Here is a 23,883-nt window from a genome sequence, read left to right as displayed (position 1 = left end):
CAGATTTTAATTTTTCTTCCTACTGGCTGTGGCTTGTTCCACTAGCAAGCAAGAATTTTAAGTTAACAGGATATAAAATTGGAAAGAACAGATTCTTACCAGGTTTTCCTTGGCAGAAGCACGTCAATTTGCCCTTCCTACATGACCTGTGATGATCTAGCAAATCTGTCCAAGTTGCACTGTTTGTTGGCAAGTGGTTTCAACAGCACCAGGGGCTGGGGATAATTATTTTGAAGTTGATCCTTTTGTTACTTTGTACAAGTGACTTAAAATGTATCTGTCTTCTCCCTGCTTCATGAGTCAAGATTGACCGAGGGCTTTTTGTGACTAAATGAAGTGACAGTGTATTTGTAAAGATCTTAAGCAGGATTGTCTTTCTGTGAGGCAGTGGGAAACAAGTTCAGAAGTGTTATGGTTGATACTAAAATTCTTGTGCATCACAGATGAACAAGAGGCCTTGAAATCCATCATGAAGGACCTGGTAGCACTCCAGATGGGCCGGCGTCACAGACTGACTGGGTATGATACTATGAAGAATAAAGACACTGCTCACTCCAACAAACAGGTAAGAGGCCATTTAGTGAGGACTTGAAATCTTTTAGTCTGAAGAAAAGGAGGCTGAGGGGAGACCTCATTGCCCTCTACAACTACCTGAAAGGAGGTTGTAGAGAGGTGTGTGTTGCCCTCTTCTCCCAAGTGAATAACAACAGGACCAGAGGGAATGGCCTGAAGTTTAGCCAAGGGAGGTTTAAATTGGTTATTAGGAAGAATTTCTATACTGAAAAAGTGGTCAGGCCCTGGAACAGCCTGGCCAAGGAAGTGGTGGAGTCACCATCCCTGGAGGTGTTCAACAAACATGTGGATGTGGCACTTCAGAGCATGCTCTAGTGGCCAAGGTTAGGGTTTTGTTTTTTGGGTTTTTTTGTTGCGTGTGTCTTTTTTTATTTGATGGGTATTTTTTGGTGGGGTATGTGTCTGTGGTGGTGTTTGTTTGTTTGTGTTGATGGTTGGACTCTGTGGTCTCAGAGGTCCTTTCCAACCACGACAATTCTGTGAAATCATTACCTCAAGGCAGAAGGGACAGAGTAACATGGTTACTTTGCTATTTCCTTACCTTTATGGAGTAGGGAGGATGCAGTTTTGATAATTTGCAACATCTCAGTATCCTGCCTTCCTCCCACACACGTTTATGATGGGGTTTGATCTGTGAAGATTAGCTGAAGAGTTTGCTGAGTGGTTGGGGTTTTTTTTGGTTTCACAGTCCTATTACCTTTTTTTTTTTTTTTTTAATTACTTATTTAAAGAAGAAACACAATGCCAGCAGTCCACCCCTCTTGGGCAGCCCTGCAATAACAAACCAGTGTGCCTCTGCAGTGGAAGAGAAGAAAATCCCGGTAAGAAACTGGTTTCAATATTAGACATGAAAAATCAGGGGCATGTTTTCAAGTTGTGTGTAGTGAGCTTTATAGAATTCATTTAAGCAGGTGTGAGAGGCCAGGAAAGCTTTTCTTTACTGATTCTGTATGATGCACTTTTCATTGTAGTGGAAATAATGCTTTAAATGCAAAGCAGGGAACTGAGAAGCATGAGGATGAAAAGGAAACTTATTTCCATTTCTGGTGCAGAGGCTAATGCAGGTTAAAGCTGCATAAGGCAGTCTGCTAGGGGATGAACTGGTGCTGGCCTCATCTTCACATGATTCAGACTTCACGTGAAAGAGGATCCTGATTAAAAGTAGTCAAGCTGAAGTTGATCCAAGAAGAACAGTGAAGGGCATTGTCTGAAAGGGATGGATTTGGTGCAGCTGATAAACTTGCTTCAGTCAAAAAGGCTGTTGGAGGTGTCTGAGCAGGGGCAGTGTCCTTCTAGTATGAGGGTGGTGAGAGCCTGGCCCAGGTTGCCCAGGGAAGCTGTGGCTGCCCCATCCCTGGCAGTGTTGAAGGGCAGGTTGGATGGGGCTTGGAGCAACCTGGGCTGGTGGGAGGTGTCCCTGCCCATGCAGGGGGGGTTGGATCTAGATGATCTTTAAGGTCCCTTCCAACCCAAAGCAGTCTGGGATTCTGTGATTTGGATAAAATACTTGAATGCAAAAGCACCTATTTCAGTTAAGAACTCTTTGTCTGTTACTGTCTTTAAAAATTAAATCAAGTTACTTACGGTCAGACTAACGTTAACAGAAGTTTCCCAAGTCAGTAAAATAACTCTTTCCAGTTCTATCCTTATTACAGGCTTAAGCATTTTGGGGCAGGCTTTAAAGTTCATGTATGTGTCTTCCTTATGCTTTGTCTGCTCATAATCTCCTTGTTCAGCTGGGATCTGGGATTTCCTTAAACGTGCTGGAGGAATCTGTAGATGGAGTGATACCAAATCCTTTCCAAATCACTTTGAAATGCAAATTCAGAGATGTCTGAACCCAAAATCTCTAATTGTTATTTATGGTACCACATCACAGAGCTGCAACACTAAAGCACCAAACTTGGATATGATTTCTTCCTCATCTCTTAGGACAGTTTATGTGAGTTGCTTTGAAAATTGCTTTATATAGGCAATAGGTTCACTGCTTTCAAAGGGAACACCAGTAGATGTTGAAGTCCTTTAGTTTCTTTCTGAAATGCAGACATGAAGATCACTTTGAGTATCTTTTCTTAGATCTTTGAAAAATAGACACAAATGGTCAGTGCCTGATCCTTTTGGAAAAATCATCTGGAGACAGATGCCAAATTCTAGCCTCCCCTTTCCCTTTGTCACAAATTACATGTTTTCAAGTGTGCAGGACCATTGAGGGAGGCAGTTTAGTTGCCTTAGGTATCAGTGAGTTGAAAGGTTTCCAGAGGGCCCTGAAGATCTTTTAGTATCACCTAATTTCAACTGATGAGAGCTTTGTCACTTAGGTGTTTCGTGGCCTGGAGCACATCTTGAAGTCAGAAACTGAATCTGAAAAATTCCTTTCATTCCATTTAATTCCACCAGTCCTGTTTAGTTCCCTTAGAGCTACTTAGGACAGATTTCCTTCCCTGAAGATCCCTGATATAAGGGATCATGCCTCCACCAGTTATCCCTAAGAAACATCTGTTCCATCAGTAGTTTGCTGCTGGACATCTTATTCCTAGGCTGGCTGTTGCATTTTTCCTTTACCATTCAATTAAAATAAATTCTCTGGAATTTGCTTCATTTTGGTGTCATTTTAGAGTAAATTATTTCTCTTCTCACATCTGAGAAAACACCTTTGGTGAAGTTAGGTATAAATGTCCCACCTGCAGACAACTGGGAAGCTCATTTGTCATGATCCATTCTGGTCCTGCAGTTAGTGGAGCAGGAATTCTGTGTCCAAGCAGCAATTGCCTGGGTCCCTTTGAACTGCATTCTTGACCACTGGGCCTGCCAGATACTTCCTCCAGCTAAAGAGCATTTCCTGGCCCCATTTTTTTGAAGTTCCTAGATGTATGATTGCCTATTGTCTGAGGCTTTCACAGATGGCTTAATCTATTCCAATCACAGAAATTGTGCAGCAGAAATGATGCAGTCTTATCAGAGCAGATTTTTTTTTTCCCTTTTATTTTTATCGTTGTGACCTAAATTGGGATTTGAACTTTGATCTCCAGAGTTGAAAGTTCAGCATGTTGACTCTTCTGTGCCAGAGAGCATCTTCTGAGTTCCTAGTGCACAGGTTGTGCAGCCAGTGCTTTCCACCATCTCCCACATGTGGATGATGACCCCTCTGCACTTGCAAAAATGACACACAGCTAACCTGTTTGGAACATCACAGTTTGAGTTTCAGGGGCTGCATTTATGCAAAAGCAGAGATGTAGTCTGTGTCTGAAGGATAAAGAGTGTAGCACATGCCCTGTGTCTCTCTTTTAATGCCATGGAGGAAGACATACTGGCTTTGAGAAAGCAGGAATCCAGTTCAGGTGGATATGCAGTTGGCCTCAGTTCCAGATTTCTGCCATGCCTGGTTAAAATGGATTCATTTTCCTTATTAAAATATAGGATGTGTGGGGTTGGAAGGGACCTTTAGAGGTCATCTAGTCCAACCTCCCTGCAGTGAGCAGGGACCTTTTTAACTCAACCAGGTTGCTTAGAGTCTCATCAAGCCTGACCTTGAATGCTTCCAGGGGTGGAGCTCCCACAGCTTCCCTGGGCAACCTGTTCCAGTGTCTCACCACCCTCATAGTACAGAACTTCTTCTTAATGTTTAATCTCAATCTCTCCTCTTCCAGTTTTAATCCCTTCCCCCTTGTCCTCTCACTCCCTGTCCTTATCAAAAGCCCCTCCCCAGCTTTCCTGGAGCCCCTTCAGGCACTGGAAGCTGCTCTAAGGTCTCCCTGGAGCCTTCTCTTCTCCAGGCTGAACACCCCAACTCTCCCAGCCTGGCTCCAGGGCAGAGCTGCTCCAGCCCTCAGAGCATCATTATGGCCTCCTCTGGACTTGTTCTAATATGTCCATGACCCTCTTGTGTTGAGGACTCCAGAGCTGGACACTTTCTAGTTAAAATATATTTCAGTGTCCTCTGTTTACCTGACAAGCAATAAAAATCACAACTTAGTTTTCACCCCTTTCCTTCTCTTTCTTCTTTAGCAGTTTCTCCATTCCTCATGGTGCTGTGTTCTTTTATCAGCCACGTTTCCCTCAGTTTTCTTCAGCTTCTGTGGAGGAAGTTAACAGATTTATTCTCTTCTGGTTAGCCTTGTGAGGAGTTGATGCCTGGGGCAATCACAAATTGACCTCCTTTGTGTTTGGGCCTTAAAAACAATAATCTGATCCATTTCTCTGCTATGATGTGTTATTGTGAACTAACCTTTTGTCCTTTCTCCTGCAGAATGATGTAAGGATCAAGTTTGAACATAATGGGGAAAGAAGGTGAGTCTGTCTTCCCTGCTTTTATTTTTGCTTAGTAGAATAACTTAGCCACTAGTCATTTAGGTTAAATATTTTGTTGGCTTCACTCTCCTTGTTCCAGAATGAAAAGTAAAGGCAACAGCCAACGGGTCATACACAATGTGGCTATTTTTAAAAATCATTGTGTCATAAATTTTATTTGTTTCTATAATATCTCTTTGAAAGTGAGTAGCAGGAATATTTAAAAAACTGTCCAAGCTGGAAAAAATTCAGCCTGATAGTTTTACTTGATCTATCTTCTCTATTTGTTTCCTTTAACTAAAACTAAATGAAACTGGTGAAATTAGTGTCATTCTTTTCTGATTTCTCTCTTTGTCACTGTCTTGCTGTGACTGAGCAGCAGATACATCAAGGAAAGATAATTTTTTTAATTGTCTAAAAGTTTCCATGCTACTTTCTCTGATACTTGGGTTTGAGACACTTTCATTTCAAAAGTAACAACTAATTAAATTAGCATTTTCAGTGTTTGCAGGGTTGTTTCCAGCAGGTAAAATTGGTCAAACATTTCACAGTTAGTCACTTACCTGCCATCTAATTGAGAAGGACTTTGGGTCATTTTATAGCTGTTCAGTGAACATACAGGAAGACTCCAAGTTCTTGAGTTCTCACTGAGGGGAAAAAGGGGATCTTGATGTTATGATCCAGTTTCTTTTTGGAGGAAATTAATTGGTTTGTAAGCATTAATTTATGCTATTTTTCACAGACATCCTGTGAGAATCCTTTGGTTTCTCCCATCTCAGACAGAACTTTCAACGTGATCATGATAAAATGCACATTTAGTGTTAGTTGTACAACAGTGGAAGTTGTAGGTAGTAGTGCTAACAGCCTGGTAATAGCAAAGGTGACTGGCTGAGCTGCTTAAGCTCCTCAAGCCTCCTCTTTTACCAGATTTAGGGTCGTTTGTTTTTTTTTGTAAAATGGAAGAGCATTCTTGGTTGGTAAAGCAGGAAGTAGAGAATAATTTGAAAAGTCTCCCTCAACAATTCAATGGTTTCATTCACCAATAGTGAATTCTGTCACTAAAAAAAACCCACAACAAAACAGCTTGACTTCTGGTACTCAGAGAGAAATTTGAAAAGCAATCATAGGTGGGACCTGCTGCTGCCTTTGTCAGCCAGATCTCCTCAGCACCCTCTTGTGTCCCAGGCATTGTGTGGGCTACAACAGAGCCCCTGTGTGACATGTCACCATGTCTTGTGACACCGTGTTAGGACAAGGTAACTCAGAATCCAGATCTTGTCACCACAGCCCTGTCATCTTCTGCCTGAGTGCATCTCAGGTGGCACAGAGCTGAGAGGAGAAGAAAGGTGGTTGTTTGTTGTGTGAGGTTGTGGGTTTTTTTTTTCCTGAAGTAACATTAAAATGAAAAGGTCGATTGTGTGTTAGTCTAATTATGCAGTTACACTCTCCTGAATTCCCTGCACCCCAAGTGGTGTGCAGTTACAGACAGCAAGCTTGCTCTGAGAATGTAAGTGTGTGTGCTGGGTTTCAAAGGAGCTGCCAGATCTAACCACAAATATTCAAGGTGGTCAGGCAGGAATGGGCTCCTTAAACCCTGCAGTCCTGATTTTGGGTTAGGAGAGTGCACAGAGTTTTTAAACTAATAGAATTGGTGGCACCTGAGAACAGCTCTGCTTTTTAAGGCATGGAGTGGAGAATGGAAGCCTTTATAAGGGACTTCAGCTCAAGTGAGAGCTAAATTACATTTGCGTGGTGCCAGGGTCCTGTAACTTCATGGATGGGTTTCTTAGGAATACGTAGAAAATGTTCTTGTGGGCTGCTTTTTAACAAGGACAATTATTTCTAACTAGCTGAATGTTGTAGGTCTGGTGGCAAGATGAACCCTTCCTGGGAAGGGGCTGGGTTGGCCAGCTAACAGTAGAGCTATTTGAAACAAAGGCTGTGCAGCATGAAAGGAAAACAAGTGCTGGTGAAGCAGCCTGGATGGACATTTTGGAAATGAAGCCTTCTATCCAAAGCATGGGGTCAGCACAAAGTCCCGTGAGCTTCCCCAGAGGTGTTTTGGGGTTCCACTGAGCTCAGAGAGTTGCCCCATAAGCAAGATGAGTCTAGCTTTGCTGTGATCCACTCAAGTCTTCCTAATTCTACCTGATGGCAAAATTGTTAAGTGATGCTAATAATCATGAGCAGCATTTCAGCTGTGCCCAAGCAGAGTTCTTTCCAAGTGCAGCAGTGGGGTGAGCAGCTATCCAGGTGGTCTGAAGGCTTTCAGAAGGATGGTGGCTGTCAACTGTGTCCCTGAGACTCTGTTCCACTTGCTGGTGGTGTGGTCTCCTGGTCCGTGGAAGCAGATGGTGAGAAGTCTGGTTGCAGGAGCCCCAAGGCAGGAACAACCAACCATCTGGGCCTTGTGTAGCAGGGAGATGGAAAGTGTTCTCGTGTCCACCTTCTGGTGCCTTCCTGCAGGAGTTCAGGACTAACTCTGCTGTGGAAATGTTTGTTGAAGCCTTTCAACTGGAATAGGTTTTGGAAATTTTGAAGGAGTTGTGAGTTCAGACACTGGGGTACTTTAATGATTTTTTTGTTCTTTGGGGCTCCTGCAGCTTTAAATCAGCTCTCACTGGATGTGTTTGTTTCTGGGTTGTGCCTGAGGCAGTATTCTTTAAAGTGCAGAGGAGATTTGTATCCTGTTATGTAAAAGAAGTTTATTCAGTAAAGGATACTTTTCTATCCAGGGACTTGGAACCTTCAGGTGAAGATTGCATTTGGAAACGGATCAGAGATCAAGAATCCTTACTAAAATAATTAACATCAAATCAGAAAGGTTCACTACCTGCTTGAGGATGAAAGGAGAGCCTTCAAATGTGGTTTTAATGGCTCAGCCATCTAATTTGATTGCATTGCCCAGAGTATCTCTGAGTTCAATCAATGACTGTTTCATTCCAGAATTATCCCGTTTGTCCGTCCCGTGCGCTATGAAGACGTGCAGCAGAAAGTGAAAACAGCCTTTGGTCAGCCCTTGGATCTCCACTACATGAACAATGAGGTACAGAGCATCCTTCTCAGTGCTCAGAACATGGAACACCTCCCTTTCACATCCCAAATTCCGTGCTCTTAAATAACATTTCCAGTTTTTCCCTCTAAGTCAAGCTGTAGTTGAATCATTCTGCTCCGGAGGAAAAGGTGCTGATACTGACACAGCATTTACTGCTGTGGGTGGTGTACAAACATCAGCACCTTGCTTCCTTCTGCTGGTGTTGTTTGGGAAACTCAGACTCTCTTGGGGAAGTACAAAAAAGGTTTTGAAGTATTTTGACTGTTGAAAACAACTATTGCAGGCCAATGTCTAGATAGCCTGAGGCCTGCAAGGTAGTCCCAGAGCCATGTTTTTGGCTGCCCAATAGCAAAGTCAGAATGGTTTGTGGTTTTTTATTGCTGACCAGCAGGAGCCACCCATCCATTAATACATTTATCTCCTGCTGGCTGCAACACTTCCTGCTCATTGCAGGTGATGTGACCAAGGGGAGCTGGAGAACAGGGAAGCCCTGTGTGAGGTGCTGTAGGGGGGCTGTAGGCACTGCCAGTTCTGCAAGGAAGTGACCTGGAGAATAGAAGTTTTCTCTGAGGAACTGGGTAGTCTGTGGTAATAATCTGCAGTATTCTGTTGGCTTTCTCACTCTGGGCACTCTTGCTTTTCCTTAATTTGTTTGTTGTGGTGTTGCCCTCTCACCAGGCCACATCCCTAACAAAAGAGATGCAGAACCCCATTTACCAGGAAGAGAGGGACAAAAATGAGAGGTGTTCCTCACTGTTAATAACATTCACATTTTGGGATGTGTTTGGGCTGTAGAATAGAGGGTTTCTGAGCATAATTTCATGGGGTCTTAGTAGTAAGTTTGAAATAGTTCTTTGATTCCCTCTTCAGTTCTTTGATTCCCTCTTCTAAAGTCTTAATCTTTGTATTAGTCTCCAGCTGAAATCAAATTTTCAGATGATCATTAAATCTGAATTCAGAAATTCTGTGAGACAGTGTTCTCATCAGGGACTCAGGGGCCTCACTCTGACTTGTTCCTTGCAAGCAGCAAATTCAGGTAGTGATGAATAGGCTTGTGGATGGTGCTGTAGAGAAATTTGCAGAGGATCAGCCATTCCTCTGGTGGTGTGGGAGGAAAACCTTGTTAAGAAGGACAGCAAGACAATATTGTAATGAAATATGGGCAGTAATTGAGCCACCAGAATTCTCTCTTATCTCCTTATTTATTTTCCTTTTTCTAATGCTTGTTTCAATACCTCTTTGGGAAGTAGACTTAGGTTTTCTGGCTTTTCTAATGATTTTTTTTTTCCCCTGTTCTTTATTTTGCAGCTCTCTATTCCTTTGAAAAACCAAGATGACCTGGATAAAGCAGTAGATCTCTTAGACCGAAGCTCTAATGTGAAAAGCCTTAGAATATTATTGCTGTCTCAGGACAGAAACCATGTAGGTAACAACTTCTGGAACTGCATCAAAATGATGGTTTTTTCCCTTAAATCTCTGAAATGTGATGGTAGCCTTGTCTGAGAATACCAGAAATTGGTAAAATCACTCTTCACAGGCACAAATGCTTATGTTTATCTTCTTTGCTTTGGCTTAGCTATAGGTAGCTCTTTTTTCTTTCTTTTTTTTGCCCCCCCTTTGGCTTTTGCAGCTCTTGAGGGACTAAAACATTGCAGCTTTCTGAGCTGTAATGTGAAGGCCATTTTATATCAAGCACCCAATGACTGTATTCAGAAAACACTTAATAACTTTGGTTCAGAGAGCTTTTTTTTACCTTTGATTAATAGCACAGTGCTGAAAGTGTGTGTAATTATCTTGCCTTTAGGGAAGCACAGGTTGTCCTTGAAGACAAGCTATTAGCACTTTATTTCCTGGATGAGAAGCCTAAGGACAGCTCCTGATGATTTTTCAGTTCTGTAGCTCAATGCATCACAGCCTTGCTCTGTAGTATTTTCCTTTTTCTAATGCTTGTTTCAATACCTCTTTGGGAAGTAGACTTAGGTTTTCTGGCTTTTCTAATGATTTTTTTTTTCCCCTGTTCTTTATTTTGCAGCTCTCTATTCCTTTGAAAAACCAAGATGACCTGGATAAAGCAGTAGATCTCTTAGACCGAAGCTCTAATGTGAAAAGCCTTAGAATATTATTGCTGTCTCAGGACAGAAACCATGTAGGTAACAACTTCTGGAACTGCATCAAAATGATGGTTTTTTCCCTTAAATCTCTGAAATGTGATGGTAGCCTTGTCTGAGAATACCAGAAATTGGTAAAATCACTCTTCACAGGCACAAATGCTTATGTTTATCTTCTTTGCTTTGGCTATAGGTAGCTCTTTTTTCTTTCTTTTTTTTGCCCCCCCTTTGGCTTTTGCAGCTCTTGAGGGACTAAAACATTGCAGCTTTCTGAGCTGTAATGTGAAGGCCATTTTATATCAAGCACCCAATGACTGTATTCAGAAAACACTTAATAACTTTGGTTCAGAGAGCTTTTTTTTACCTTTGATTAATAGCACAGTGCTGAAAGTGTGTGTAATTATCTTGCCTTTAGGGAAGCACAGGTTGTCCTTGAAGACAAGCTATTAGCACTTTATTTCCTGGATGAGAAGCCTAAGGACAGCTCCTGATGATTTTTCAGTTCTGTAGCTCAATGCATCACAGCCTTGCTCTGTAGAAACCAAGTTGCTTTTAGCTGATCATGGTGTATTCACACCTAAGATGAATTTGATTGTGTCTTGGTTCACTTTCCCATACCATGACTGGCTGTGGCAGTGGTTGTTTTTGCAGTTTGCAGCAGAAAAGATCATAACAAGAGAAAGAATTCTTGAGGTTAAGCTCCCAAAACTGCCTATTTTGGGCAGAGGGGTGAACTGTGAGTTGAAGAGGGCAAAAAGGGTCAAAGTTTTCCTTATTCCTGATCTGTGACTGGAGAACTTTGCTCACTCAACCAGTGTCTTTTTTTCAGTATTAATGTCATGTAGCTTTGATACTTTGACCTTGATATCTTAGATATATGATTTGCAAATTCCAAAAGTGTGACACAAAAAGCTGCTCTGTCCTGGCTGCTCTGTATCAATCTTGGATGTTCATCCCTCTTCCAGTTCTGCAGGCTGGGAGCTCAAACTCTTGAAATAATCACACCTGTCATTCTTGGAATTGTCAGGAGGACTGCAAGGTACTTTTTGCAATTTTTTAAATTTGACAACCCATGTTAATTGAAATACAGAGACCTTCAGGATTGTTAATAGCCCTTTCCCAAATGACTGGATGCCAAAAGCTGGGAAGGTGTAGGAGGGGATGATGCTGTTCCTTGTCATGTCCCTTTCCCTGAGCATTTGTTCCTGGCTGTTCCAAAGACAATACTTGGCACGAAGGCCTTGAGGCTGACCTGGCCTAGGCAGACTTTGTTCTGTGTTGTCAGGAAATAGTCTGTAAAAGGTGGCCTCAACTTTTGGTATAAGACAGTCAAACAGTCCCCTTTTACAGCCTTCTACTCATTTCAGTGTCTTCAGACTGCAAATCAGATGGTCAGTGATCCTATCTAAGCTTTACATGAGCCGAACACTCAGTAACTCTCATCCCTGCCCCAGCCAACAGCCTGTGCTGTGCTGTTGTCCTTTTATTACCTGTTTTTTCCTCTTTTGCTCAAAGCAGAAACAAACAGCAAAGTCTTCAGTAAGTGCCACTGTTTCCCCCCTCTCCTCCAACTTCCTCTCCAGCTCAGAGGTGCCTGACAGGAGGGAGAGCCCTTCATGTGATAAAACAGAAGCCCAGTAGTCTGAAGGAGGTTTCTTGGCTGCATGATCTCATCCCACTGAGGGAAGCATGATTTTTCCTGAAGTACAGGATGCAGATTTTGTTTTGGTTGTGCCCTTTTTTCTTTTTTTTTTTTTTTTTTATGGGGATGGAAAAGGTAATGCCATGACTTTGGCACCAAAATGTAAATAAAGCAAATTAACTTTACAGTTAACCACATGCCTAATGCTGAGAGCCTGTGTTTGTGAATAGCCTTGATGTTGATTTTCTTGTGCATCTTCCTGTGCCTCCTTTGGGCTTCTTTGATCAAGCAACTCACTTGTGTTATCAGCCCTTTCTTTGTGTTGAGAAACTAATGGGAAGAGCTGGCTAAGTTGAACACCTGGGGTAGTAAAGCTAGAAATGTCCTTTTTCCTGAAGTCCAGGATGCAGATTTTGTTTTGGTTGTTCTCTTTTTTCTTTTTTTTTTTTTTTTTTATGGGGATGGAAAAGGTAATGCCATGACTTTGGCACCAAAATGTAAATAAAGCAAATTAACTTTACAGTTAACCACATGCCTAATGCTGAGAGCCTGTGTTTGTGAATAGCCTTGATGTTGATTTTCTTGTGCATCTTCCTGTGCCTCCTTTGGGCTTCTTTGATCAAGCAACTCACTTGTGTTATCAGCCCTTTCTTTGTGTTGAGAAACTAATGGGAAGAGCTGGCTAAGTTGAACACCTGGGGTAGTAAAGCTAGAAATGTCCACAGAAATGGTGTGACCTCTGCACCCTTCACTCAGCTGCCATGAATATATTCATGCTAGACTTTGTCATTTTAATCAGGCTCCCTCCTTACTCTGTGCAAGGGTAAGTGCTTATTAAATGAGCAGCTATTCTTTACTTGTTTGATTGCCTAACACCTTATTTGCCAGTCATATTCAAATGATTTTATGAAGGCAGAGTTAATTTCCTCAGGGTCTCTTTAGTTGTGCTCATCTCAATAAAGTAAATGTTTTACAAGCAGTAGTTAAATTCTGTAGCACACAAGATAAAGGGGCTGTTAAATACCCTTGTAAAACTAGGTACTTTGGGACAAGGAGCTTATAATTGAAAGTGTCACTAGTACTGAGCATCCACTTTGGCATGAGTAGGTTCTCATGTGCATGGGGGAGGTTGGAAGTCACATTATTTCATATGTTCAGGCTTTAGTGCCTGATCCTCAGGGTGCTGGTGTCCTGCTCAGTCCTGTGTTAAGAACCCATGTTCCTGAGGAGATCCATGGAAAGCACAGAGGGTTCAGCTGCCTGGAGCTGCAGTCCAGATCTTTCCAAGTGAGCACCCTCTGAAGTGGCCTTGCAGTTTCTCATGGCAGAGCTGTGTGTAGCTGCACGAGGAGGGCAGTGGTTCTCCTCCATCATGTCTGTTGAAGTTCAGGGAATAAAAGCAGCACAGGCATCTCCAAATTCTTTGTCCTCTTAAACTCTCTACAACTCATTTTCTAAATTGTCAGGTAACTTTTTAAAGACTGTGGGGAGTCTACTTGCTATTTAACTGCTTCTGGTAGAGTGAAAGATTTGTAATTTACCTCTGCTGGCCAAAATGGGTGAGAGAAAAGCTGTAGGTTCTTCCATGGGCTGGTCTCAGTGAGTGGTTGGTTGGCTTCAGAGGTGGCTGCTGGTGGAAGACAAACATTGAGACTCATAAATCCTGCCTTCAGTCTGGGGCAGGAGGGCAGCATGCTCTAGCTGCTTGACTCCTGGTGTACACCATGATGACAAAGCTTGCTTTTTCACTTCTTTGTGCTCTGTAAGATTGGAGGCTCTAGAGCTGTTTCTCAGCTACTTTCTTGCTACTAAACATCATCTTTTTGAAACTGTGGCCAGACTGGTTGAGCTCCTCAGTCTCATTTTCTCTCATTTTTTTCATTTTGCCCAACAGACCAGTTCTTCACCCCATTCTGGACTGCCCAAACAAGTCAGGATTAAAACTTCCCAGTCTGTGGGGGATGTGAACACACCCTATCAGCAGCCAGAACCCAGAAGTAGGCACCTGTCTGTCAGTGAGTATTTTTTGCCATTTCTGCTTATCTTTGCTTTGGGAAACCTGTCTTCTGGTCACTATTGTTTATGGTATAGCATTTATAAAAGCCATGAGAAATTGAAAGGTAATTCCAGGACAAGGCAGCTCATTTTTAAAACCTTTTAATATGTTTATAATAGACTGTTTCTAAGTTCCTTGCTAAGTTGTTGAACAGCTGAGGGGCTGCCTAAGGGGATGTCCTAAAGCCAGGTTCATTGAGGTTAGAAATTTGGAAAGCTTACATGTCCATTAAGCTTTTTATTTAGATTGGCAATTTCAGTTCATGAAACCTAGTTGTGACTTTTTTTTTTTATTAGTCTTATTATTTTAACGTTGGCTTTTAGAATCTCCTCACTCCTGTAATCAAGAATATCACTAGTAGCACAGGAATTGCCACTGCACATCTAACCAGTGCTCTGCAGACTGAGTTCCCTAACCTTTCTGCTAGCTTAGTGAGCTCATGTTTAGTGAAAAGGGTCCTGTAAGACTCCTGTAATTTTTTAATTACTTTTGTCTCTGGTAGATTTGTCCCAGTTTCTGTGTTGTAACTCCCTAACTCTGCAGTGCTATTTAAATCTGTGGTCAAAGGATACTCAAAGCTGTCAACTTTTTATATGAAAAACTAAAACATCTGAAACTGCTTCCAAGGCTTTTGGGTCCAAAAAAAAGAAAAGAAAAAAAAAGCAAACCCAAAACTCTGTGGCTTAGAATCTGGTTCCTTGGTGTGAAATTCAGTGAGCAGTGGAAGAGCTGGAAGAAGGGGAACAACAACCAGGTTCTGCAACATGAGGGTTTGGTGTGAAATTCAGTGAGCAGTGGAAGAGCAACCTAGAGCACAAAGAGTGGAAGAACAACCAGGTTCTGCAACATGAGGGCTGGAGCCTGGGATGGTGTTTTGTATAAATGTCTTTTGCTTGAGAAGTGAGAAGAGCTAAATGTTGCTGGAAACAGTAGCAGAGGATGGTTGTGTCTGTTACGACAGCTATTTTAGGGCTTGTCAGACCTAATGTTTCAGATGGCAGGTGCTGCAAATCACGAGGGCCCTATGAGGAGCTGGGTATATCAGAGTTGTTTTGTTTCCACGTCCTAAACCAGCTCCCTCTGTGGAAGAGGAGTGCTCTGGTTTCATTAACTGTGTAAACTTGAGACATGATCATTAGAGGGTTTTAGATCAGTCTTTGCAGTGCAATCTTAGTGCCAAATAATAAATTTGATTGAACGGGAACAGCCAGTCTCCTTACTGGGGGGGTCTGAACCAGAGTCAGATCCCACACTGTTCTGACCACAGGTAATAAGGAGAGTTAAGCTCAGTAGAGAAGGACCTGGGGACTAAACCAGTAGTTGTCCATACTAGACTTGTCTAGCAAACCTATTTGTACCCTGTCTAGTGTCTGCTGATCCTCTTTTGTACAGTTTGCTTTTCTGAAGTAGCAAACAAACAAAGAAGTGCTGAAAGCTCATGAAGTACGTGAGGGAAACTGGGACAAAAAGTGTTCCCATACATTCTAACTTAAACTTAATATGCATAAAAAGAGCAGCATTCCTTGGTCCTATGAAGAAGGCAGCAGTATCCATACATGCCTGAACACCACGTTTCTTTTTTCACAGAAAAATCCAATGCCAACACTATTTTATGTGCAAAAAAAAATAAATCTCCTTTATTGGCACTCTGAGGTATCCAAATAATGATGCCAAAGCTAACAGGCTGTGCTGAGTGTCTGTTGTGGGGAAACTGTGTAGTAATATGGGGCCTCTTCTGTATCCCAGTTATACAGACTCTTTCCTCCTATCTGAGCTTATGGATGCTTCCTGGTTAGCCTGTCATTCATCCTTCAAGAGAGCACTGGTTTTATTTTCTGAACGTGTTCAAAAAGTACCACAGTGGTACATTATCAGGAGATCCAGAAGAGTTCCAGTTCTGTCAGAGCTCTGACAGGAGTTTGGCAAAAACTCAAGTCTTGAATCAATTTCTTCTTCCTTCTCTTTTCCTCTCTTTGATTTGGAAAAGGAACATTTCCTAGTGTTTCAGGCACAGAGACTTCCCTGCAGTCAGGCAGTCCTGCAGTGTCCAACACAACTTCTTTGCATGCAGGAGGTACATCTGGGCAGTTCCTGTCTTCTGAAGTGGACAACCCTCAGGCCTGTTGTCACCAGCTCAAAAGTTTGGAAGTAAAGATCTTTTCTTTTAAAAAAAAAAAAAAAAAAAAGTTGCTCAGCATTCTGGCAGCACTTGTGTTTTTTCCACTCACTTCCTTTGATATCCATTGATTTAGTGCCGACTTCCTTTTCCTGCCAGTCCTGGTGGCCCTTCCACAATAGGAGCTGGGCTGGTGCCAGCAGGACTTGGGCTCCCTCTGGCCGCCCTGGCATCGTGTCGGAAAGAGTTTTGCCCGGGGCTCAGGGGCAGCCCCTGAGCACACTGGCTTGTTTATCTCCACGTGTTTATCTCACGTAAAGTCACACCAGCCCCGTGGAGCTGCTTGGAAAATCATAGAATCGTTCAGATTGGAAAAGACCTCTGAGATCATCAGGTCCAACCATCAACCCGCAGCACCGTGGCCACTAAACCGTGGCCTGAAGTGCTACGTGCACGTTTTTTTAACACCTCCAGAGATGGTGTCCCAACCACTGCCCTGAGAAACCTGTTCCAGTGCCTGACCCCTCTTTCAGTAAAGAAATGGTTCCCAAGGTCCAATCTAAACCTCCCCTGGCACAACTTGAGGCTGTTACCTCTTGTTCCATCACTTGTTCCTTGGGAGAAGAGACCTACCTCCCTGGCTCCAACCTCCTCAGGACATCAGGTCTCCTTCTTGTCTCCAGGCTAGACACCCCCAGCTCCCTCAGCTGCCCCTCCTCAGACCCTTCCCCAGGACATGCTTCAGCTCCTCGATGTTGTTCTTGTGCTGAGGGGCCCAGAACTGACCCCAGGATTTGAGCTATGGTCTCACCAGGTACCTCTCAGCAGCAGATGATTTTTTTCACCCTCCATGTGCTCTAAGCCAAGCCAGAACTGGGGTTTTTTTCCTTCTGCAGTCCTCTGAAAGGTGTGTGCTCTGGTTCTCAGCTTCTGCTGATGTTTCCTTTCACTCTTTATTACAGTCACTTCTGCAGAAAATATTTTCCTTGGGACAGTATCTGCTGATCTTTACCCATCTTTCATAGCACCTGAGTACACACAGTTAATTAAACACAGCATTGTGGAGAGCAGAGTGTGAGAGCTGATCTTCAAACACTGTCCCTGACTTCTTGGGTGACCTTGAGTAGATTGGCTGGACCACAGCATTTCTTGGAGCTCCCAGTGTGAGTTGGTGGGAGCTGCAGGTGGACAGGTCACTGGAAAAAGGGGTTGTGTGTCTGCCTGTTTCTCAAGTGTCGTCATCTTTGAGATCTGCAAAGAAAAAATAAAGCCTAGGGGTGAAGTTTCTCTCAGTAGAGACCACAACGGGAACTCCTTAGGTAGTGCCCCTTACAGATAAGTAAGATGTTTTCCTCATCTGTTAGTCCCTGAACATTCTCTGGCCATCTCCTCATCTCATCTAATTAATTGCAGAGTTGACCTCCATGTGTGTTTGCCCAAACTGGACCTACAGTTTCATTTTTTCACCCAGCAAAACAGAATTTTTGGGGTTATTTACAAAGGTAACAGTGCTCCTGTGTGAGATTGAAATTGCTCAGCATGATTAGCTCAGCTGATGAGGACTGCAGGAGTGGTGCTGCCACTCAAGGTAGATGATACCAGTTGAGGCAAACTTATCATCAAGACAGAAGCCCGGGGCTCAGGGGCAGCCCCTGAGCACACTGGCTTGTTTATCTCCACGTGTTTATCTCACGTAAAGTCACACCAGCCCCGTGGAGCTGCTTGGAAAATCATAGAATCGTTCAGATTGGAAAAGACCTGAGATCATCAGGTCCAACCATCAACCCGCAGCACCGTGGCCACTAAACCGTGGCCTGAAGTGCTACGTGCACGTTTTTTTAACACCTCCAGAGATGGTGTCCCAACCACTGCCCTGAGAAACCTGTTCCAGTGCCTGACCCCTCTTTCAGTAAAGAAATGGTTCCCAAGGTCCAATCTAAACCTCCCCTGGCACAACTTGAGGCTGTTACCTCTTGTTCCATCACTTGTTCCTTGGGAGAAGAGACCTACCTCCCTGGCTCCAACCTCCTCAGGACATCAGGTCTCCTTCTTGTCTCCAGGCTAGACACCCCCAGCTCCCTCAGCTGCCCCTCCTCAGACCCTTCCCCAGGACATGCTTCAGCTCCTCGATGTTGTTCTTGTGCTGAGGGGCCCAGAACTGACCCCAGGATTTGAGCTATGGTCTCACCAGGTACCTCTCAGCAGCAGATGATTTTTTTCACCCTCCATGTGCTCTAAGCCAAGCCAGAACTGGGGTTTTTTTCCTTCTGCAGTCCTCTGAAAGGTGTGTGCTCTGGTTCTCAGCTTCTGCTGATGTTTCCTTTCACTCTTTATTACAGTCACTTCTGCAGAAAATATTTTCCTTGGGACAGTATCTGCTGATCTTTACCCATCTTTCATAGCACCTGAGTACACACAGTTAATTAAACACAGCATTGTGGAGAGCAGAGTGTGAGAGCTGATCTTCAAACACTGTCCCTGACTTCTTGGGTGACCTTGAGTAGATTGGCTGGACCACAGCATTTCTTGGAGCTCCCAGTGTGAGTTGGTGGGAGCTGCAGGTGGACAGGTCACTGGAAAAAGGGGTTGTGTGTCTGCCTGTTTCTCAAGTGTCGTCATCTTTGAGATCTGCAAAGAAAAAATAAAGCCTAGGGGTGAAGTTTCTCTCAGTAGAGACCACAACGGGAACTCCTTAGGTAGTGCCCCTTACAGATAAGTAAGATGTTTTCCTCATCTGTTAGTCCCTGAACATTCTCTGGCCATCTCCTCATCTCATCTAATTAATTGCAGAGTTGACCTCCATGTGTGTTTGCCCAAACTGGACCTACAGTTTCATTTTTTCACCCAGCAAAACAGAATTTTTGGGGTTATTTACAAAGGTAACAGTGCTCCTGTGTGAGATTGAAATTGCTCAGCATGAATATAATTAGCTCAGCTGATGAGGACTGCAGGAGTGGTGCTGCCACTCAAGGTAGATGATACCAGTTGAGGCAAACTTATCATCAAGACAGAAGATTGTTTGCCCTGACAAGTGTTTTGTTTAGTGGAGATGAGCAGTGAAGTTCATGGCCAAATCCAGGGATTGCTGGAGACCTCTGCCTTCCCTGAGATACTGAAATTATGCTCAGGAAGTTGAGTAGAAGAGGTTAGAAGTAGTAACTGCTCTGCTAGGAGCTTCTCCAAGAATCTTGTCATGCCCAAAATGGCAGCACAGACGCTCACTGGATGGTTTGGTTTTTGACATGGTCTGGCATTAGAAATATTTGGGGTTTGTGTACATCTGTGTGCAGTCTTATTTCAGGAAACATAAATAACAAAAATGTCCTTCTTTCTGGCCCAGGTTCCCAGAACACAGGCCGAAGTTCCCCCCCTCCTGGGTATGTTCCAGAGAGGCAGCAGCGCATTGCCCGGCAGGGCTCCTACACCAGCATCAATAGTGAAGGGGAGTTCATCCCAGAAACCCATGAGCAGTGTGTAAGTATGAACATTAGGTTGGAAAAAGAAGTCCAAAGGAACTTGCTGCTGCTCTCTGGGCGATCTTGGGAGTCCTTAGAGCACCTTCCAGTGCCTGAAGGGGCTCCAGGAAAGCTGGGGAGGGACTTGGGACAAGGGCAAGGAGGGATGGGATGAGGGAGATGGATTAAAACTGGAAGAGGGAGATTTAGGTGAGACATGAGGAGGAAATTCTTTGCTGTGAGGGTGGTGAGACCCTGGCCCAGGTTGCCCAGGGAAGCTGTGGCTGCCCCATCCCTGGCAGTGTTGAAGGGCAGGTTGGATGGGGCTTGGAGCAACCTGGTCTGGTGGGAGGTGTCCCTGCCCATGCAGGGGGTTGGATCTAGATTATCTTTAAGGTCCCTTCCAACCCAAGCCATTTTATGATTATCCCTCTCAGAATACTCACTAACTGTAGTTGCATCAGCACCTACTGCTACTGCTCTGTTCATTGAAACTATGCTTCAAACTTGTTAGTAGCTGTGCAAGTGGAAAGCCTTTGTTGGGCTGCCAGAAGCAGTTACCATGCATGTTGGGCATTGTCTTTCCACCTCTGAATGAGCAGGTTTGGTGTGCAGGACACATGTAGGCTCAGGTTTCCTATTCCAAGGTCCATGTGACCCTTTTGCATTTGAACCTGGTCTCTCCATTCAAAAAAGGAGGAAATAAGGCCAAAGAGCAACATGCAGGTGGAGGCAGCAAAGCAGGAGCACTAGCAGAGACTCTGTTCCTGATCCCAAGTCAGCTGGGATCAAAACACAGCATAAGGCTGACTTGAACTTTCTTTTTTCACAGCAAAGTCCTTCAATACCTAAAGTAATGTCTCAATATTGGTGTGTCCTTAACAATTTCTGTGAGAGAGAAAGGAAAAATGTACATTCTAAATAGCTTTAGACACCCCTCCTCACCTGGACTCCAGGGAAGCAGTAGTGGACTCTGATCCTATTACAGAGCCTCTTTTAGGCTTTAGACTGAACTGATGTTGCCATGGGATTTCTTTTGTGTTGCAGATGCTGGACCCTTTAAGCAGTGCTGAGAACTCTGTGTCAGGAAGCTGTCAGTCCTTGGACAGGTCAGCAGACAGGTACAAATGTACAAGCTGGTAGGAGCTTCTGTGCTGAAATCAAAATGCCAGTTGTACTTACCCAAAAGTCTGGTTTCCATCTCATGCATTTCCTTGGAGAGAAATAGGAACTGATATCCTACCTATATCACAGTACATTTTTTAGAAAGAATTAACTCCATCTTCAGGCTGTTTTCTTCTCTGGCAAAACCATGCACCAACAGAATGGTGCTGTGTTAGAAATACTGAGTTCTAGTGGAGCCTGGACTGTGAGAACATCTGCCTGCAGGGTATTTAAATCTCTTTTAGACAAGGCTCTGCTTGGGCATTAACAAAAAAACCAACACCAACCTATGATAAGGTTACAGAAATCTATCATTACATGAGGTTCCTGTATCTTGCAAGACCTAGCATGAACTCCAAAGGTAAATAGGGGGGCTCTTCCTTTGATTAAGAGTTTATCATAGTTTGATGCTCTATAACTTTTTCTTTCCTTTCTTTGCTGTTGGTGTTGCTTGAGGTGTTGGTGGGCAGCCCCGGGTTCTACTGAATAGCAACCAGGGCTTCCCAGCACCTGCAGTGTTTGGTTTCAGCAGGTTTTTAAGGTTCCTCCAAGCTGATTTCTGGAGGTAGTGTGTGCTTTTATGTCATGCACTTGAGGTTTGGTTTTGAAGCCATTCACTTCCTCCAGTTTACGGAGTTAGAAGGGAGCACTTGGAGTTAACCTGTGTGTTCCTTATTTGGGGGTGAGGATGCTGCTAATTTGTTACCTGTCCTCCCCCCTTTCCCTGCCCTAAGTGGAAGACGGGGTGAAAAGCCTTCCTGCTTTTTCCTGATAGGAGTGAGCATCATCTGGGGAAGCTGGTGTGCTTTGTGAGGTAGGAAGGAAGCTCTCTGGAAGCTCTGTCAGACTCACTGCATTTTCACTGGTTAACAAAAAAACACCAGGGCAAATACCATGGCTTTGGCACAGATGGAGTTTGTGTAACTTCTCCAGACATGTTAAAGGTCTCCTGCCAAACAAGGGGCTTGCCTGAGGGGTCCTGCTTTTTGGGGAGAAGTGCAAGAGTTCAGTGTTAGAAGCAATGCTTGTGTTTATGCTCATCTGCTGCTCATAGAGGGGAAAACGTGTGGAGGTTTTCATGACAGGAACTCTTAACCCTCAGGATAAAGCACCTGGGACAGTGATCCCAATTCTCTGAGCACTGTGCTCAAGCAGAACCTTGTTCTGCTTGTCCTCTTTGCCTTGATTTTAACCTCCCACTTCACGTGGCTGAATGTGGCACTGGATCTCAAACCAGAGGCTGCAGAACTGCTGAATAAATGGCACAAACTGGACAGAAAGGATGACTGCCCATGTTGGAAACCAGTTTGGTTTGCTGGGGCTTAGCCTGACTTCAGCTTTGCAGAAGTAGCGTGAAATGATTGCAGGGACACGGGTTGGAGAATCACCATGACTGATGTGCAAATATATTGGCTTGTGTTTGAAGTCCTTGTAGGTTTCTCTCTCCTAGACAGCAACACTTACTCTTGCCTTCTTTCTTTAATAGTCCTTCTTTTCGGAAGTCACGGATGTCAAGGGCACAAAGCTTTCCTGATAATAGACAGGAATTCTCAGGTATGTCAGTGTCCAGTATAAAGATCATTTGATCCAGACATTCCCTGCTCTTTGGCTCCCCTCCATTCTTGCTGGGGTTGTATAAAGTCCATGTTGGTAGAAAAGCTCTGGAGTTATTTATTACTCACCTCTGCCTACAAAAAAGCTCTGTCCTTGGAACGTGTACTCTTGGAAGGGGCCTCACTTCTCTCTTTCCATCTCCTTCCAGACCGGGAGAACCAGATCTATGACAAAGCTGGGAAAGGTGGGACCTACCCTCGGCGCTACAACGTCTCCATGCAACACAAAGACTACAACGATGGTAAGTTGTCCTCAGACTTTCCATCCCAGCCTCAAAGAGGAAGGTGAGGCAATAGTAACCTCCAGGGGCGAGTCCTTGCAGTTAGTGCTGGAGTTAATGCTACCCTGAAGGAGGAATTCTTCTCTGTGAGGGTGGTGAGACCCTGGCCCAGGTTGCCCAGGGAAGCTGTGGCTGCCCCATCCCTGGCAGTGTTGAAGGGCAGGTTGGATGGGGCTTGGAGCAGCCTGGGCTGGTGGGAGGTGTCCCTGCCCATGCAGGGGGTTGGATCTAGATGATCTTTAAGGTCCATTCCAACCCAAACCAGGCTGGAATTCTGTGATTTTCATAGCACCCCACAAGAGCTGTTGGTAATTCCTGGTTTACTTTGTCCTTTCTGGGAATATCCAGGCTGAGCAGTGGACATTGTCATTACCCTTGGTCATATACAGTGGGTTCCTCCCTCGGGGATTTATTATGCTTTGCTAACTCACAATGCAAACTTGCTTCTGGATCTTTTTAATATACCAGTGACTTAAAGAATAATGTCTCAGCTCAACAGGTGGCTTTATGCAGATTAATTTATCAAAGTTACTTAAGAGCTGCAAGTAGTCACCATCTTTGTTTATGGCTTTTATTTGCAAATCCTGACACATTATCTAGAAAGTCATTCTGGAGCTCCTGGCGTGGCCAGGATTTTTGCTTTGGAAGGCAAGTTGAGATCTTTCAGCACTGAAATGAGGCCATTACAAAGTGTGCTCTCCCATCTCCTTTGGGAGTGATCCAAAGCTGCACTGAACTCAAGCAGCATTAGCCCTGAACTGTTACATTTTTGCACTTGGTTGGGCAGAAGATTCTGTTCCCTGGGATCAGTCCAGACCATGTTGTTTTCTCTCCCTTCTCTTCGTTGCTCCATCTCCAACCATCGCTTTCCACTTGTAAGCAGGTTGTTGATGAATTTTCCCTTTTTATATCCTGCAGGCAGGAGGACATTTCCCAGGATACGGCGTCACCAAGGGAATCTTTTCACCTTGGTCCCTTCCAGTCGTTCCTTAAGCACCAACGGGGAAAACCTGGGCCTGGCCTTGCAGTACCTGGACCCCCGGGGGCGCCTGCGGAGCGCGGACAGCGAGAACGCCCTCGGGGTGCAGGAGAGGAACATTCCCACCAAATGTGAGCCTGGTGATCCCCTGGGAAAGGCCTGCTGGGGCTAGGGGCAAGAAAGGCTTCTAGGGATGAGCTCCAGACCCGATATTTTAGCAGAGCTTGAGTATAGCAAGCTGTTCAAAAGCATGTCATTCCATGCGTTGAGACTGGTCCCACCTATGTGACAGGTTCTCTTCTAAGAATCTGGGCTTTCCTTTAGCAAGCATTCCTACAGGAAAGCTGGAGAGGGCCTTTTTACAAGGGCTTGTAGTGAGGAGACAAGGGGGAACCATTTTAAGCTGAAGGAGGGGAGATTGAGGTGAGACATGAGGAGGGAATTCTTTGCTATGAGGGTGGGGAGAGCCTGGCCCAGGTTGCCCAGGGAACCTGTGGCTGCCCCATCCCTGGCAGTGTTGAAGGGCAGGTTGGATGGGGCTTGGAGCAACCTGG

General features: G+C 44.2%; 1 protein-coding gene across 2 annotated transcripts in view; it reads left to right on the top strand.

Annotated features, from left to right (window-relative positions):
• Positions 1-449: 449 nt before the first annotated feature.
• The window catches only part of MAP3K3 (mitogen-activated protein kinase kinase kinase 3), a 34,394-nt gene continuing 10,960 nt past the window's right edge, over positions 450-23,883 (top strand). The window contains exons 1-11 of one of the 2 annotated variants that reach the window (XM_010008075.1): positions 450-565; positions 1,305-1,394; positions 4,820-4,860; positions 7,807-7,906; positions 9,224-9,337; positions 13,560-13,680; positions 19,178-19,311; positions 20,340-20,413; positions 21,943-22,010; positions 22,219-22,311; positions 23,269-23,460. In XM_010008075.1, coding sequence (XP_010006377.1) covers positions 470-565; positions 1,305-1,394; positions 4,820-4,860; positions 7,807-7,906; positions 9,224-9,337; positions 13,560-13,680; positions 19,178-19,311; positions 20,340-20,413; positions 21,943-22,010; positions 22,219-22,311; positions 23,269-23,460 — 1,123 coding nt within the window. In that variant the 5' untranslated portion in view covers positions 450-469. The remainder of the gene's footprint in view (positions 566-1,304; positions 1,395-4,819; positions 4,861-7,806; positions 7,907-9,223; positions 9,338-13,559; positions 13,681-19,177; positions 19,312-20,339; positions 20,414-21,942; positions 22,011-22,218; positions 22,312-23,268; positions 23,461-23,883) is intronic. The other variant, XM_010008081.1, reaches the window with a different exon arrangement.

The sequence above is a fragment of the Chaetura pelagica genome, unplaced genomic scaffold (genome assembly GCF_000747805.2).
Source record: "Chaetura pelagica isolate M959 unplaced genomic scaffold, ChaPel_1.0 scaffold520, whole genome shotgun sequence".
NCBI classification, from domain to species: Eukaryota; Metazoa; Chordata; class Aves; order Apodiformes; family Apodidae; genus Chaetura; species Chaetura pelagica.
The sequence above is the reverse complement of the archived record's forward strand: the minus strand, read 5'-3'. Positions and strand labels throughout refer to the sequence as shown.